General features: G+C 34.1%; 1 protein-coding gene across 17 annotated transcripts in view; it reads right to left on the bottom strand.

Annotated features, from left to right (window-relative positions):
- PHF20L1 (PHD finger protein 20 like 1) overlaps window positions 1-16,016 on the bottom strand; it is a 79,327-nt gene that overhangs the window by 59,423 nt on the left and 3,888 nt on the right. For 16 of the 17 annotated variants that reach the window (XM_082858807.1, XM_082858818.1, XM_082858819.1 and 13 more), the window contains 2 exons: window positions 1,714-1,885; window positions 1,484-1,568 (listed from right to left, as the gene is read on the bottom strand). In XM_082858807.1, coding sequence (XP_082714933.1) covers window positions 1,484-1,568; window positions 1,714-1,885 — 257 coding nt within the window. Of the gene's footprint in view, window positions 1-1,483; window positions 1,569-1,713; window positions 1,886-12,827; window positions 12,972-16,016 lie in introns of all 17 variants that reach the window. The other variant, XM_082858808.1, reaches the window with a different exon arrangement.

Raw genomic sequence — 16,016 nt, 5'->3', positions numbered from 1 at the left:
TATCATTTCTAGCTAGACAACTATGATTTACTTTTTTACACCTAACATTTTTAAATATATGTCTTTTTAAATGTTTTCCTCTTCTATCTTCTCTTACCTCAATTTTTCTCATTTTTTGTTAGTTTAAATTCTCAGCTTGAATCCCTTCCATGCTTCCCATCACCTCCAAGTAAAATTCAAATTCTTTAGGAAGACTACAGGATACTTCACATGCCATCCTTGCTTCTCTCTCCCACCTCTTCTGCTATTCTACAACCTTTAAAGGAATCCTTCATTCCAGTCACATCAAAGATTTGCAGTTCCTTAAAAATGGCATGCCTTTCTACTATTCTTTTGCATACACCATTTCTTCTGACAGAAAAACCTTTTCATCCGTCCTTTTCTAGATAACTTGTGTGGCTTTCAAGATACAGTTTAAAGTACGTATCCCCTTACTTAGGTTAAATGCCCTTCTTGCAAAGAAGTTGTCACTCAGTGTGTTTTTTTCTTTTTTTTTTTTTTTGGCCATGCCATGTGGCTTGTGGGATCTTAGTTCCCCGACCAGGGATTGAACCCAGGCCCTCGGCAGTGAAAGTGCTGAGTCCTAACCACTGGACTACCTGGGAATTCCCTCAATGTGTTTCTTTAGTAAAAAGAATGAATGAGTGGTCGAGTTTAAGAAATAACTAATAGAAAACTAATGTATTTTGGAAAATATGCTTAAAAGTATTTCACGACTGTTTTAAATGAGATTTTAAACAATTTAAAAAATAAAATATTTAAGTATATTTCCAATAATAATTTAATGCCTTTCTAAATTAATGCCTTTCTAAATTAATCTACAATTTTTAAAATTCATTACCTGTCCAACAGGTTCCCTCATTTTATGCCACACTAACACACCTGATTTCTGTGGTACTTTCAACATTTCTGATAAGTTCAGTAACTTTTGCTCAGTAGTAATATTAGATACCACAAAAGGCTATTTAATTCTCAATTATCTACAGAAATCAAGAAAAAAAGAGCAGGGAGAAAAATGCAATAAAGGAAATCCTCAATTGATAAGTTCTATACTCTTTCCTCAGAAAACTGTACTGTTTCACTTCCAAGTTGAACTGATTTGAATTTTCCTATATCTTTAGCACTCAGGTTGAGATCTTCATAAAATAACTTAGCCAACAAACTGGAAACAGAGAAGTAGAAATAAAATGCATATAATATAAGCCTGTCAACTGAAAGCTGAAAGATTTTAAGCAACTATTTACCTCTATTAATTTAAACAGTCTATTTAGGCAGTATATTATGTATCATCTTATTGTATACAATATATAACATACTGGATGCCCCTAAAAAAGAGTATTATTAGAAGATTCATTAGGTAAAGTATAAAACAAAGAGAAGCAACAGCTATATGTAACAACTTCATACATTAATTAAAATTAGAGCTATAGTTAAATTTTACTGTAAATCCCATTTTAATTCTCAGATCATTCCAAACACATACCTTCTTTGTTAATCGCCTCAATCTTGGCAGGGTAATAGCGACAGTCTGTCCAACGAGCCAGAACTTCTTCTCCGGCTTTAAAATCCTATTTTAAACAACTTTCAAGATCAATACCATGTATAATAAATAAGCACTTCCTTAATAAAAAACAAGCTTTTGTAAAATTTAACAGAATTCCTTTTAAAAATACATCATTACACATCTGGCAAACAGAAAAGCTTGCTACTTACAAAGAAGTCTTCCTCGTCTTTTAGCCCTTCTTTTCTTAATGCAGGTCTCTCAAGGGGTCTCAACCTATTGCTATCCCAGTAAATCCACTCATCATAACGATGACTCCAGCGCTCAAAATGGACCAACATCTTGCCCTCCTCATAGTCGATTTTTTCAATTCGTGATGGATACCTCAAAAATAAAAAGAGCCTTCATATCAAAAGAAAATTCTTACATTTGTTTATACAAAGTATTAACTGAAATACTGCTTACTATTACAACCATAAACAAAACAATATGGATCCATATTTTTAAACTACTGACCAACAAAGTTTGCTTTATTCTTTGTCTTTTCTTTTTAATGACTGTTCTTAAAACCTAATGAAATAGTCTGATACACTCCCAGTGGAAATATAAATTATATAATTTAGAATATAAATTGTGCTGTCTTGGGAAATAATTTGATAACATGTATCAAGTGCCTTAAACATATCCCTCCTTTTTGACCAAATAATTCCAATTCTGGAACTATATACACAAAACATTTATAATAACAGAAAGCAGAAATCATATGATTAAGAAAACTGAAGACTATCTATAACTATACAAACAATGGTATATCCACTGAATGGAATATTATATAGACTTTAAATGTAATGCTTACAAACGATTTATAATGTAGGAAAATGTAAAAAAGTATTACTATGTTCACTAGAATTATAAGTATAGAAAATAAATTTGTCTAGCAAAAAATATCAACATGCACATTTATCTCTATATGGCAAAAAAAAGTACTTTCCCTTTTCTGTTTTTCTACACTTTCCAATATTTTATAATGAGCATCAATGACGGTAGGGAAAGCTCAAACCTTCAATTTAAAAATATAAAAATAACATCACATTGTTCTGTCTTCATGTGTGCTGATTCTCTTATGATGAATTCCAAAATAAAAATTAGTTAACTTGAAACTTTTAACACAAACAGGCCCTCTTCAAAAAAAAAAAAAAATATATAGGCCTATTCATTCCTAATGTACTGTATTAAATGTTCACAGTGACTCATCAGAATTCAACAGCAGCACATGGTAGATGATTCAGCCATAGAGTTTATCTCATACTTTTGCTGGGTTTTGATAAATCTCAATTTTTTATTTTCCCTGTGGAATAAATGTAAATTTATATTGTTAACATAAATTTAAATATAAAGCACAACAGACCTCACATAACTTTGAAATCTAGGCACCGACTACTACCTGCTTCACATATCCCTCATGCTGTTCAAGGCCTTTTATGCGTCTCCAGAGCCCTGAATTGTTCCTGGTATAGCTTTTTTCCTTATTTCAGTCTAAGGAACTGAACTGTTTGGAGTTTCCTCAAACACAACAACGCACTGTCAAACGTCTGTGCTTTTGTACCTTCTGTTCTTTCTGCCTGGACCTAAGCTGCCCTTCCCTTCCTCTGTATGCTCATCATTCAAGACTTGGTTTAACATGTAGTCACTTGTGTGAAGATTTCCCCAGCTCCCCGCCCCCTGGTGCTCACTTGCACCCGTCTCATCATAATCATCTCTGTGCACGTTCCTAAACTGTGTGCTGCGGAGCATTTACAGCCCTTGAGACATTAATACGTGTGACACAAAAAAAGGGTCCCGTGGTCAAATAAGCTAGGAAAATACTGGATTAAATAAACCGTTTTCTTTACTGAAAGACTTCTTGGTCCTGCCAATAAGACAGAAATAAAGCATGCACTATTATCAAACCATGTCACCCTTTCATCACAAAGTATTTATGAACATTTCCCGAGAGAGTAGAGGTCTAAGGAACATGATGTTAGCAACTACTCTGGTCTGTGAGTTTCGGGGACTGAGTCATGGCCACCTTTGTACCCCCAGCATCTTCACAGTGACAGACACACACTGGCCACTCAGGGAATGCTCGGCATGAATAAGAAGTGACGTTAAAGAAAGAAAATCTGCACATTTCTTCAGAACTAAGAAGGCTGTCGACCCAATTATAACCTTATGTTAGATCTTAAGACTTTTTGAGGGAATAGGTGTGGGTAAGGAAACGTTCTGTCCAAGAAAAGCATGAAAACAAGAAAACCTAGGGGATTAATATACTCCCTGAGGTGGATATGCCGATTCCACTCACTTAGAATTAGTGCTGTAATGCTTGTCTTTTGCAGTGTTGCTTTGTTTTTGCTGCTTTGGTTTTTAAAACATAAAAAATGTCAGTAGCATTAAGGGAAGCTTAGAGATACGGCTGTCCTTTAGTTTATTTTTCAACATTCACTAGCCACTTAACTACTATAAACAGATGTTCTATCAGTTCTAAGTTTCTAATTTATGTGTTTATTATCACATCTTTCTGATTTTGAAAAAAAAATTAAAGGTTTATTCCATAAGTTCCTTCAAATTCTAAATGTACACAATTAAATGGTAGGTTAAAAGGAAACATAATTAACTCTTCTCTTCAAGGAGCTTAGCTTAGTGTTAGATGAAGAGAGAGCAGCAGAATATTGACAGAGTCATAAATCCGTCAGGCCCTATGTTCTTTCTTTACTGAGCATCAGCTGATTTTTATATACCTTATCTCATTAGATCCTGGTAACCATCCAAGGTACAGATAACACAGTCACCATTTAACAGATGAAGACTGTCCAAGGATACACATGGTAAGAGTATTCAAAGTCAAAGCTAACTGGTACAAAAAGCCTACAGGATAAATGGGATAAGGCCTGTATCAAAGTAATTATACCATACATGGTAAACTGGTAAGTATATATAACATTTTTTTTCTCCTTTGTATATCAAGCTTTTATTTCTGAAAAACCATGAATATTGAGGTGGACATATAGTAACAATTATTTGGTAGGGGCCCAGATGTTATGCTTTTGACATAGCATGAGGTTAATGACAACATTACAGCAAAGGTATCTAAAAAGAAAACAAAAATTCTTGCCAGAGTTGATTCTCTCATTAACAGATTTCCTAACAAATTTAGTTAGTTCTTCCTGAAGATAGTGAGCAGTGGGATACTAACTTCATGCTAATTTTGACTATGATTTCTCTCTGCCACTATATTTTTTTTTGTAATTTGAATATACTTTATTTTTTTCATTGATGTATAGTTGACTTTTCAAAAATTCAACATAAGATGCTATAATTAATTGTTCAGAGAAAACTGGAGCATTCACTGAAGGTTCTTGGGAGACATTATGTTGGTCTTGGTGGGGAAATTTAAGGATTTAGACCTAATGAACATGGTACGAAGGTAAAGTGTATACATAAAGCATTGCTCATTTATTCAATCAATGTTCATTTACTTAAAACCATCATGTGACTCAGAGTTAAGCAATCGACCAGACAAGGAAGATTCAGACAAGTAGACTGTCGTTTCTGTCCTCATGGACCTCAGGATCAGAGATTGGAGGGGCACTTCAAGGAAACAGTTCCCTTTGGCTAGGCTACATGGTAAGCAGTTAAGGTGAGTAAAGGAGAATAGTGGGACATCAGACTGGACTGGTTAGCTAGGTTCAAACTAAAGGGCTCTGAAACAGTGAACTACTGAAATGACCCTTCATTCATTACATTCAAATAGGGAATCCCATAAAGTCTGTACTTAATTTGGTTATCAGTTACACCTTAGAAAAAAATCCTAACATCAACATCTTTGCTATACACGTAAAATGCACAAAATGGCGATTTAACATATAGTTCTATACAGTGAAATGATTTCCTTGTTCAAGATGGCCCATAGTAATAATGCCTTGATACACACAGTGAATAAAAAATACTTCCAAACAAATGCATTCACAAATGCCTCTAGATCTTGAACGACAGCAATATTATTTTGATGCACAATTTATGTTTTATCATAACTGAGTGTGAATGGAATGTAAGATTTTTCTTACTGAATTTGGTAGATATCATGATATTTTGTTTCTTTTTTTTTTAAAGAATGAATCATGGAAAGCTGTTAAGAGTAAAGAATAGTGATTACACTGAGTCCCAAACATTTATAAATGATGCGGGAAAAGATTTGAAAAGTAGGAGACTGGGGTTTCAGAGTTAAAACAATTAGAGATAAGAAGAAAGAAAGAAAAAAAAAACATAGTTGGCATCTCTCCAGGGCTCAAAGAAAGAGATGGAGAGAAGGCAACCTCACTAGGACTATGATCCCTCAACGCCAAAATTCTACATAGAGCTCTATTACTCCTTATCGTGTCACTGCAAAATACCATAAAATTGCCACTGTCTTCCCTATTATAATCCCACTTTGAAATGCTTGCACTGTTTAAATGATATTTACTTGTATAGAAATTAAGAGACTGCCTCCATTGCTCTGGGCCTACCTTGCCCTCATATGTCTTTTGCACTTGAATCTTAGAGAACAGTTTACTCTGAGCAAACTTAGCAAGAAAAATAATCCACCCTAAACTGTTTATTAGGTTTAATGGAAACAAATAGCATTCAGAAACACTGAGAAGTCTTTACAATGATTCTTGCTGAATTTAACAGAATTCTCATACATGCAATTCTACTACTGTAATCTCTCAATTGATTTCTTAGGACTCTTTCTAAATCAGTGTGGTCAAAACCCTCCAATGGTCAAGTTCAACTGTAACAACAGAGTACAGCAAGACCATTAACAAAAACGAAAATAATTTTCACCTTCTCTGAACTCTTGTAACTCTTTATTGCCTCATCTAATACCAGCATTTTAACACTGTCACTGGTGCCTCCCATTTACACAAGATCGTTCAGAGAATCAAGATTTATGGATTCTGGGGCTTCCCTAGTGGCGCAGTGGTTGAGAGTCTGCCTGCCAATGCAGGGGACACGGGTTCGAGCCCTGGTCTGGGAAGATCCCACATGCCGCGGAGCAACTAAGCCTGTGCGCCACAACTACTGAGCCTGTGCGTCTGGAGTCCGTGCTCCGCAACAAGAGAGGCCGCGATAGTGAGAGGCCCATGCGCTGCGATGAAAAGTAGCTCCCGCTCGCCACAACTAGAGAAAGCCCTTGCACAGCAACGAAGACCCAACACAACCAAAAATAAATTAATTAATTAAAAAAAAAGATTTATGGATTCTGAACTAAACCTGTAACCCAATAAGAACCAGATACTGACCAAAGAGGTTAGCTACACACTGAATATACTGTATTGGTTTCCTGTAACATCAACTCTTGTGTGTTGTCAAAACACAAAGAGAAGTGAGAAACCTAAAATGGGAATTACCATTACAGATGAATTACTATACTGGCTCATGGTGTTAACTGTTTTACATGGGCAGATCCTGACTGACAGCTAGATCAGGAAACCATGATCCCCTGAGGCTATATGAAAAAAACACTTCGGTGTAGATGTGTATGAGTATTCTCTTGAGAGAGGGGTTCCCAACTTTAATCAGATTTCAAAGGGGTCCATGATAAAAAAAAAAAATTCTCTGGAAGGCAAGATCATCTATTAACACTGAAAACTATAGGTGCCCCACTCTCCTTGGAAGGAAGAAAGAAATGATGGGCATGCAGCTATGCCAGAACTACAGTCTGATAGATTAAAAAAAATACTTTTATATTCAATGCAGTAACAGTAAAACAATTAAACATGATTTGAATTTAGAGAACTCAATCTGATTTATCACCTAGTTTGATACATCCAGATTTTTACCTGTATTGATAAAGAACATCAACCATGAGGAAATGATAAGGGAAATTCCTTGATACACTGATGGCCTACAATCTCCTACACTTAAGCCAAAGGACATGGCTGTTAACTACTCATTGATAGGTTACAACCCCCTGAGCAAGGCCAGACTTTATCAAACGTCCCAAAAGCCATCAGAATTCACTCTGAGATTTAACTAATCATTTGAATAAGTGCTGTATAAATCAAAACGGCAATTAACCCAATAAATTATTCAAATTATGTATTTTAAATAATAGTCCTGTTCTTGTTTATATTGGTAAGACAATAAAATTTCTAATTTATATAAATTTAAAAACTGACAATTCCTCATTCATTTCATTTAACTCAACACTGAGTCTCTAATTCACTGTATGTCAGATACTAAACTAGGAATAAAGCTACAAATACAAATAACAATCAACAAACTCAGATTCAGCAGAGAGGGGAGAGAAAAAGGGAATCAATAAGCTAATACAATTACAATATAGCACATAGAAGGAGTACCTAAATTAGATGTTCTCTTGGATAAAGTAGTTCTTCGATTTTTAAAGGATGAAATACACTTAAAATACGACTTAAACATAATTTAAATGTTAGCAGAATCTTTGGGAGTTAGAATTCACAATTCAGAACAGTCTTGTTAATAAGAATTGCATAAGCAAGAAACTCTAACATGGCATCATAAAAAATGACTAAAACATATTGCAAGAGATAGGAAGAGGATTATTTGCCAAATAATAAAAATTAATGTAGAATGAAGTCCAAAGCAAACATAATATTCCTATAACCTGCTAACCTTCTAAAATTTTAGCTTCCTGGAAATACTTTACATTTACATTATGCTTTGTAATTTTCTAGTGTTTTCTCACCATTCACTCTCTACAACAATGTCACCCATTATTACAGTACTTTTAGATGATGTGCTTGTAGGTATTGCATGTTAATTTGTTTCACACTTGAGGAACAGACTGAAAACAAAACCCTTTTGATTAATTCAAACCTGATATTCCAAAATAAAGTATAAATCCAAAGAGTCTATTAATAGAATTTCAAGAACATTCAGAGGATGGTTATATATGTCAAAATCACATCTTTTACAACACTGAATTCTAAGGATCTCAGTGCATTATCCCTCAGGCCCTCTTTTCAGACTCATTCATCCCCAGGACACATGTTCAACACAAGCAGCCAGACCACCCTGCTTCCTACCTGTCCATAATCTTTGCAGCAAAGAATGGGTAAGATCAGAGTTAGCTAGGTATTTTGCTTCAGTAACTCGGAGCAGCCACCTTTCAAATTAAGGTTTCATTTCAAATCACTGGATTTATTTAAACTCCTGTTCTTCTCTACCTCCTTGCCATGCCTACATTCGTTCATACCAACCGTGCTGACCAAATCAAAGTGCCCACCCCACAGCCTTTATGCTCATGACCGTCTCCTGCTGTAAGAATCAATTAGACTATCAAAAATTCCTTTCCCACTCCACCAAAAACGCCACCAGTATTCTACTCAAAGTTTATGTACTTCATATAATTTGTTCAGGCCAACATGACCATTCTTTGTTATTTAATTCTGTTACAAAACTCCAAACTCTAGCAGGTTGCAGCCCACCCAATTTCTATTTCTTAATATTTAGCATTTAAAAATTATTTTAATACTACAGATAATCATATATGCTTACACACCTATGTTAAAGTTTTAAGAATTTACACTGACTCCTCTCCTGTTAGATTCTACTTTCTTAGAATAACTAATATTCATGCTATTATTATTAATAAAGCTAACATTTATTAAGTGCCTACCATGTGGCAGAAAACATGAAGAGCTCTAAATGTGCACTGTCTTGCTTATCCTCGAAGAACCATTTGAGTTAGGTACTACTACTGTTCCCAGTTATTTAAGGAGGTCATAGAGGCTCTGAAAGTCAAGTAATTTTCTCAAGTCGAAACAGTGGTGGATCCCTGAATGGAGGTTTGTCTATCTCTTAAAGAATTTGCTTTTGATCATTATATATTCTGCATCTTACAACTGATCATTTCCAGCTCTTGTAAAACTTACTGCAGTATTTCAAATATAGGGGGCTCTTTATCAAGAGGTCCTGAAAACAAAAACAATATAAAATCAAGTTATTTATTTTTTCTTGCAAATTTACTCTTCTGCTTCTGATACAAAATAAAATGTGTAAAGCTTTTCGTTAGCCCAGAGAGTATGGAAAACAGCTTTTATTATACTGTACAAAATAAACATCCCCCCTCCCTTGTGTAATTCATAATAGTTTGACAAATATCATTTTATGCTTAGTTTTCAACCAGTAAGTCACAATCCATTTGCAGTAGTGTTCTGCAATGGTAACCAGATTTCAGAATATCCCCGAAACTTTTGGGCTCATTCTTTACCAACTCACCAAAATTCAATGAATTTTGCTGGGCACCTTTTATGAGTAAAAGGGGCTAGGCCTTGTATATAATTCATTTCACATCAGTAGCTTATTCTTCAGTACTTTACCTACCCATGATGTAGTAGAAACGTATTCATTTTTAATTGAAGAGGGTTGGTTTTTTGGCAATGAGAAAACAGACTTTTAAGACACAATGAATATTAAATATCCACATTCTTTCTTCAATTTTATTGCAACAATTCTCTCCAAGTTGTGTTAACTTTAATGACTGAAATAACGTAATATTTACATACTAGTTTCTAATTTAATAAGAAGAAAAAATTTATCTGCTGATCAATGATCTGTAGGAGATGGTAGGAGGAACAGTCAATAGTTCTTCAATACAATGTCATATAAAATACTAAAACACTGAAACCCTTATGAAGAATAACAAAACTAAGCTGCCTTTTCAATACCATGTTAATTTCTTTTAAGAAATTATACTACCAATTTTTAAAGCTAGTATTCTCTCCCTCAGTTAAAAAAATAATTTAAAAATAAAATTAAAAACCCTTAAGCATCTGCAGATACAGTTCTGTCTACTTAGCGAAACTAGAATTGCAAAACATTCTTTTTTGTAAAATTGATTACCACCACAGATAAATTATTTCCTAATTATTGACTTTAATCAATTACTCACCACAAAACAAAGCATTACATAATGTGGTAAGACAAGTGTTAAATCTCGCAACACATAATAATAATATTCAGCAGGAAAAATGTAACAAATAGGGAACTGGATGCGTGTGATAGATGATGACCGAACTTCAACCAAATATCAGATAAGCAAATAAAACTGTCTTCTCTCGTGATCCAACCCTTGCCATTACATGAACACACACAAGGCACAGAACAATAAAAGTCAATCCATGATTAACCATAACCACAGGGAGCCTTTTTTTTTTTTTTTTTTAATAAAGCAACAAGGGCCTAAACCCTAACAACTATCCAGCCAGATAGCGCTTGGGACCACAGAAAGAGGAGCAAGAAAACTGACGCACACCAGAGTACGCGCAGCTCAATATATTCTGTTGTACTGAAAAATAACAAAAAAGGATTTCTGGATCATGCATCACTTTGTCCATACTTACATTTTAACTTCCTCCAACTAACATAAACAGTTAAAACAGACTATAAATTCAAAAAATAATCCAGGATATTTCCACGCTGTCCGCCTCAAAAACTATATCTTCAGGTTAACAATTCTGTATGGTCTAGACCGGTGGTTCTCGTATGTGGTCCCTAGACCAGCAGCATCGGCATCATGTGGAGACCTGTAAGGATGCACATTATCGCCCCCACTTCAGATCTACTAAATTAGAAGCTTGTAGCTGTTGGGCCCACGAATCTGTGCCTGACAAACCCTTCAGGTGATTCTTACGCAGGCTCATGTTTAAGAACTACTCTTTCAGACTTCACCTGAATCACTTTCAAAACTGTAGGATCAACGAACTTTGTAAGAGAACCAATGTGTTAGTGAATGGGTACTACACAGAAAGTTAGTGAGTTAAAGTACTAAAGCCAAGAGTTATGATTCTAAGTAATTTCAAAATTAAACAGTTAATGAGAAAGCATTTAAATGATGGGAGAGCAGGATGTAGAAAGAGTAACTACCGGCCCAATACCACTATTCTACAAATACTTCAAACCTCTATATTTTTGTTCCCAATTATATTCACCTTTCTCCACCTTTTTCAATACATTTTCTCTTCTTCTAGAGACCAGCAGTTTTGGGCAAACTACATTGGACTTATAGTCCTTGCCTACTTTACTTCTGCCTCAAGCCATTACTTACCTATCTAAAAGTGAGATTAAAAAACCTGTCACCCCTGAATAGGTGAAAAGTAGATAAAAGAGCTTGAGTTTCCAGTTCAAGCAATCTGAGAGATCACTGAATATGTCACACCTTCACTTTAAGGACATTAAAGCAGAAAAGTAAGTCTCCAAAGTCCCACAGTCCATGGCAGAACAGCACCTAGAACCCACATTTTCTGACTTTAGTTAAATTTACTTTTTTCAATATTCCTTTTCTCTTGCCTTTCAAGAAATCTAGGATAAGCAAAAAATTTGAGCAGAAAAGAAAAAGCTCAATTAAAAAAAAACATGAATCAACATAATGAAAGGAAGACTATTAGAGAAAGAACAATAAGAACAAAGCAGGTGTGTTTCAAAATAAATATGTCTACTCCTATTTCTAATCTTGCTTTCAACATTCTTTTGTGGGGGGGGAAGGGGAGGGGAAGGGAGAACTTTATCTTTAAAAGTTCATGGGGTTTTCTTTTGTGGAAAATTTAAAACTTAAACTACTAAAATGTTTGTACACTGGTGCAGACCTGTTTGATGATTATTAAACTGAGGGTTCACTTAGATCTTAGGATTCAAAACTTGTGACTTTCTGAATGTAAAGAATCTCAGAATTTAAAAACAAGTCTTATGAATTTCAATTTGAAATTCTCTACAGGCAGGGTCCTTAATCTGGAGTCCACGGGTAAGTTTTCTACCACCACCCATAATATATATTACTCAGTTATTTTGGTATATAAACACGATTGTACATTTTTCTGAGTCTACAGCTGAAATTAGGTTGTCAAAGGTGGTGACTCAAAATTAGAATCAATACTTTCCAAGTACAAAGAGATTTAGGAAAGGTCAACATACAAAAGGACAAATTTTATTTATATTAGCAAAATAATATTTTAAAAGTATTCACCTATGGTTTCTACAAATTCCAAACTCACCTAATGTAATTTAAATGTGTTTTCAGTTTTTAAATTTCATCTACATACTACTTTTCAGGAGCACACTTCTGTTCCAAATATAGATCACACAACTTATCTCTACTAGTGTTTTCCTTTGAATAGCAAATCCAATCAGTAAAAGACAATCCCTTTTAATTCAGACAATACGTAATTTTATTTAAATTAGAAAGTATTTGTACTTCCTACAATCTAAATTTCTTTGATTTTCCCACTCTACTAAAATTCTGTTCATGAACAGTTTAAAAACTCACATTTGCAAATGTTCCATACAGTTCAAAAAACTCCAAATGTGTGGAAACAGCATTTGTCAATTCAAATTTATACTGTTCTATCAAACTCTGTACTTGCAGACATCTCCACATTTTTTTTATCTTTCATTTTCCTTTCCTTTAGATCTAGAAGAGAATTACATAGAAATATTCCAATAAAGGTTGGACGAGCGTAACTCATCTGAATATTTTAAAATGACTTTATAATTTCAAGTTGAAGAGTAACACCAGAGCATATTACTTTGCTTTGTTTTCACAACTAAAACTTGCTATAGAGTATTCTAATTTCAGTCAAAAAGTTAAATCAGTAGTCAAAACTGGTTTATCACATTTTTTACTGAACAACGTTCAGAATGATTAGATACTTTAACATTTTTAAGGGTGCTTTCTAAATTATAAAACTCTGCAAAAACAAAGATTTTATCATCACCTCAAAAAGGTTTTATAGCATGTTGCAATGACATGATATTCCTTCTGTATTCCAGGCCATTCTCATGTCAACACTAAGGCTACACTTGAAAACTTACACATTGAGTCTTCAGATCCCCAAAGATAAGTTTTTCAACTCTCCCTCTTCCCTTGCATTTACCTCAGTGCTTTATAATTATGTATTATTTTATATAATCTGAAGCAAGTTTAAATACATTATTTTATTTGATCCTTAAAATAATTCTGTAAGTAAAAGTCAGTAACACTGCTTGCATTTTACTGCTAAGCCAACCAAGTTCAAGGACTTAACTTATATTTACAGGATCAGAAAGTGGCAGTCTGAATTTGAACCTGCCTCTTTCCTCTTTAGAATCCACTGATAGTGTCTCAAATATAACTTCAACTCTGAACTTCCTCTTTCCCCAAACACACTCCTGTATCAACGACCTGTATTTATCTTCATTCTTATGATGTTACTGCATTCAAGAAATTATAAAGAAATTATAAAGCTAATATGTTCAGGTTTGGATATACAGAGGCTGCAGTGGCATATATGAGGGAGATAAGACAGAAAATGGTTGACTGTGTTAGCTGTGAACATTAACACATTAAAAGCCTTTTGAAAGACTTTTAAATTAAAAGACTGTTGAGAAAGACATTAAAATGTTTTGAGTAAAACTACAAATTTTTTAAAAATTAAAGCAACCCACACTTCTCAGTAGGAGTTAGATTTAGTCCATATAGAAGAGATCCAGGAAGAGATATGGGAACATATGTATATGTATAACTGATTCACTTTCTTATAAAGCAGAAACTAACACACCATTGTAAAGCAATTATACCCCAATAAAGATGTTAAAAAAAGAGAAGAGATCCAGGTATCAAAAACCACACACTGGAACAGAAGGCGACTGGCCTCTCACTGGCTTCTCAGGGCCTGCATTCATTAGTATTGGTAAATAATCAAACCACCAGGGTTTTCCGATGTAACTGGAAAATTACTTTGAAAGCAAAAAGTGATAAACTGCTACTTAAAATGTGGAGTGTATTTTCGAGGATGAAGTATCTTTCTGAACTTTAAAGAATATGTGATATGGTTTGCTCAAGGAATAATAATGTACTTTCCCCCCAAAAAATAGGTTGAGTCTTCCTCTTAAATCAAATCTACCCCAAACCTAAATGTGGGAGCTTAACTTTAACTTCTGTCCACTAAATTTAGAGTTTATCCTTTTATTTCTAGAGTACATACTAAAAAATATTTTCCTTTTTTTAACATAGGACAAACCTTCTACATATAAGACAAATGGGCATTCAGGTGCCCTACTATCACAACTTTCCCGCCGTACTTCTCTTTAAAAGCTAATGTATCAACATATAAGTCATTTTCCTAGTAATAGCTACACTGCTTATTGTAAATGTCTTACGTACAAAGAGAGTAAGTAATACTTGCATTTCTGCCTGTCCCTCCCTGTCCAATGCCTATAATTCAAAAGACATTTATGGAATAGTATTGAGTAGGGCCTCAATACTATTCCAACTGAATGAATAAATGTGGAAGACTAAGCACTCAATATGGATGCAACCCAAAGAGAATATGAAAGAAAGTAGAGAGGGAGGGATGAAAGACGGAAGGAAATTAGTTCAGTATATTTTCAGTGATTAACTGTTTTGCCCGCATAAGGATATCAAAGTTTCTCAACACTTAAATAATCCTTCTATATTTTTACATGATATTAAAGCAAAAATGTGTGGAATTTATAGGGGATACAGAATGGCCCATAACAAAAGAAACAATATAAAGAATAAAGTTTATCCCATTTAAAAATAAAATCTGTTAAGAGCACCATGTCTCACAGAACTTCTTTTGTGTCCCATATAAAATTCAATAAATCTTAGCAGTTAATTACTTGTCCTACAGTAAAGTACTTTAATACTAAATTAAAGGGCCACCCAAGCCGAAACACTGCTTGAGACTACTGACAGTAACAAAGTCACGAGAAAATTATTTCTTCAATTACCTAGAATATGTATATACAATACTCTTAATGCTTTTGTAATTAAAGCCCCACTAGAGCAGAATGCTAAAATCGTCGTATAAATGAGCTCACAAAAATCGAACTGACAGCAAGTTGCAGTGATTATCGTATGTGATTATTCTGGCTAATGTTTACTCACTTTAAAGAGACCGTTATTACTGGGGTCATTAAAATTAAATCTAACCTTCATCAATGAGTACATCTGCATGATATCACTCTATCTAAGCACCTGGGAATTTTTTGATGAGAAGCATAAGATAATGAAAAAATTAAGCTACAACTTTTATTTGTTTTCTGACATTCCAAATACTCTAAAAGCAAACTCAGACTTAATTTTTAAAGTAGTTCTTTTTCATAATCTTTTTAACTACTGAATCACCGATTCAACAGCTGATGAATTAGGAAACATTTCACCACTAAAAGTGAGTTTCTTACTAATACCAGTTAATTATGTCAATATCCCTTAAGGCCATTGGGAGAACTAATAAACTATGTGCTTTTCCAAAACTGGAAGCTAGTTCAATTGCAACTTTGTCAGTTTGGAAGCCTAAGAAAAGAGTAATATGAATTAACTAATAATTCAAAAAGCCAGTAACTTTAAAAAAAGAAAAAAAATAATTTAACATCAAAGTAGCATTTCTCATACTCTTGCATCACAGAGAGGTTCAATAGTGTGTCCCTTCAGAGCAAAAAGCTTCTTTTGGTC

This window comes from Leucopleurus acutus, assembly GCF_964270905.1.
Source record: "Leucopleurus acutus genome assembly, chromosome: 17".
In the NCBI taxonomy this organism is placed as follows: domain Eukaryota; kingdom Metazoa; phylum Chordata; class Mammalia; order Artiodactyla; family Delphinidae; genus Leucopleurus; species Leucopleurus acutus.
The sequence above is the reverse complement of the archived record's forward strand: the minus strand, read 5'-3'. Positions and strand labels throughout refer to the sequence as shown.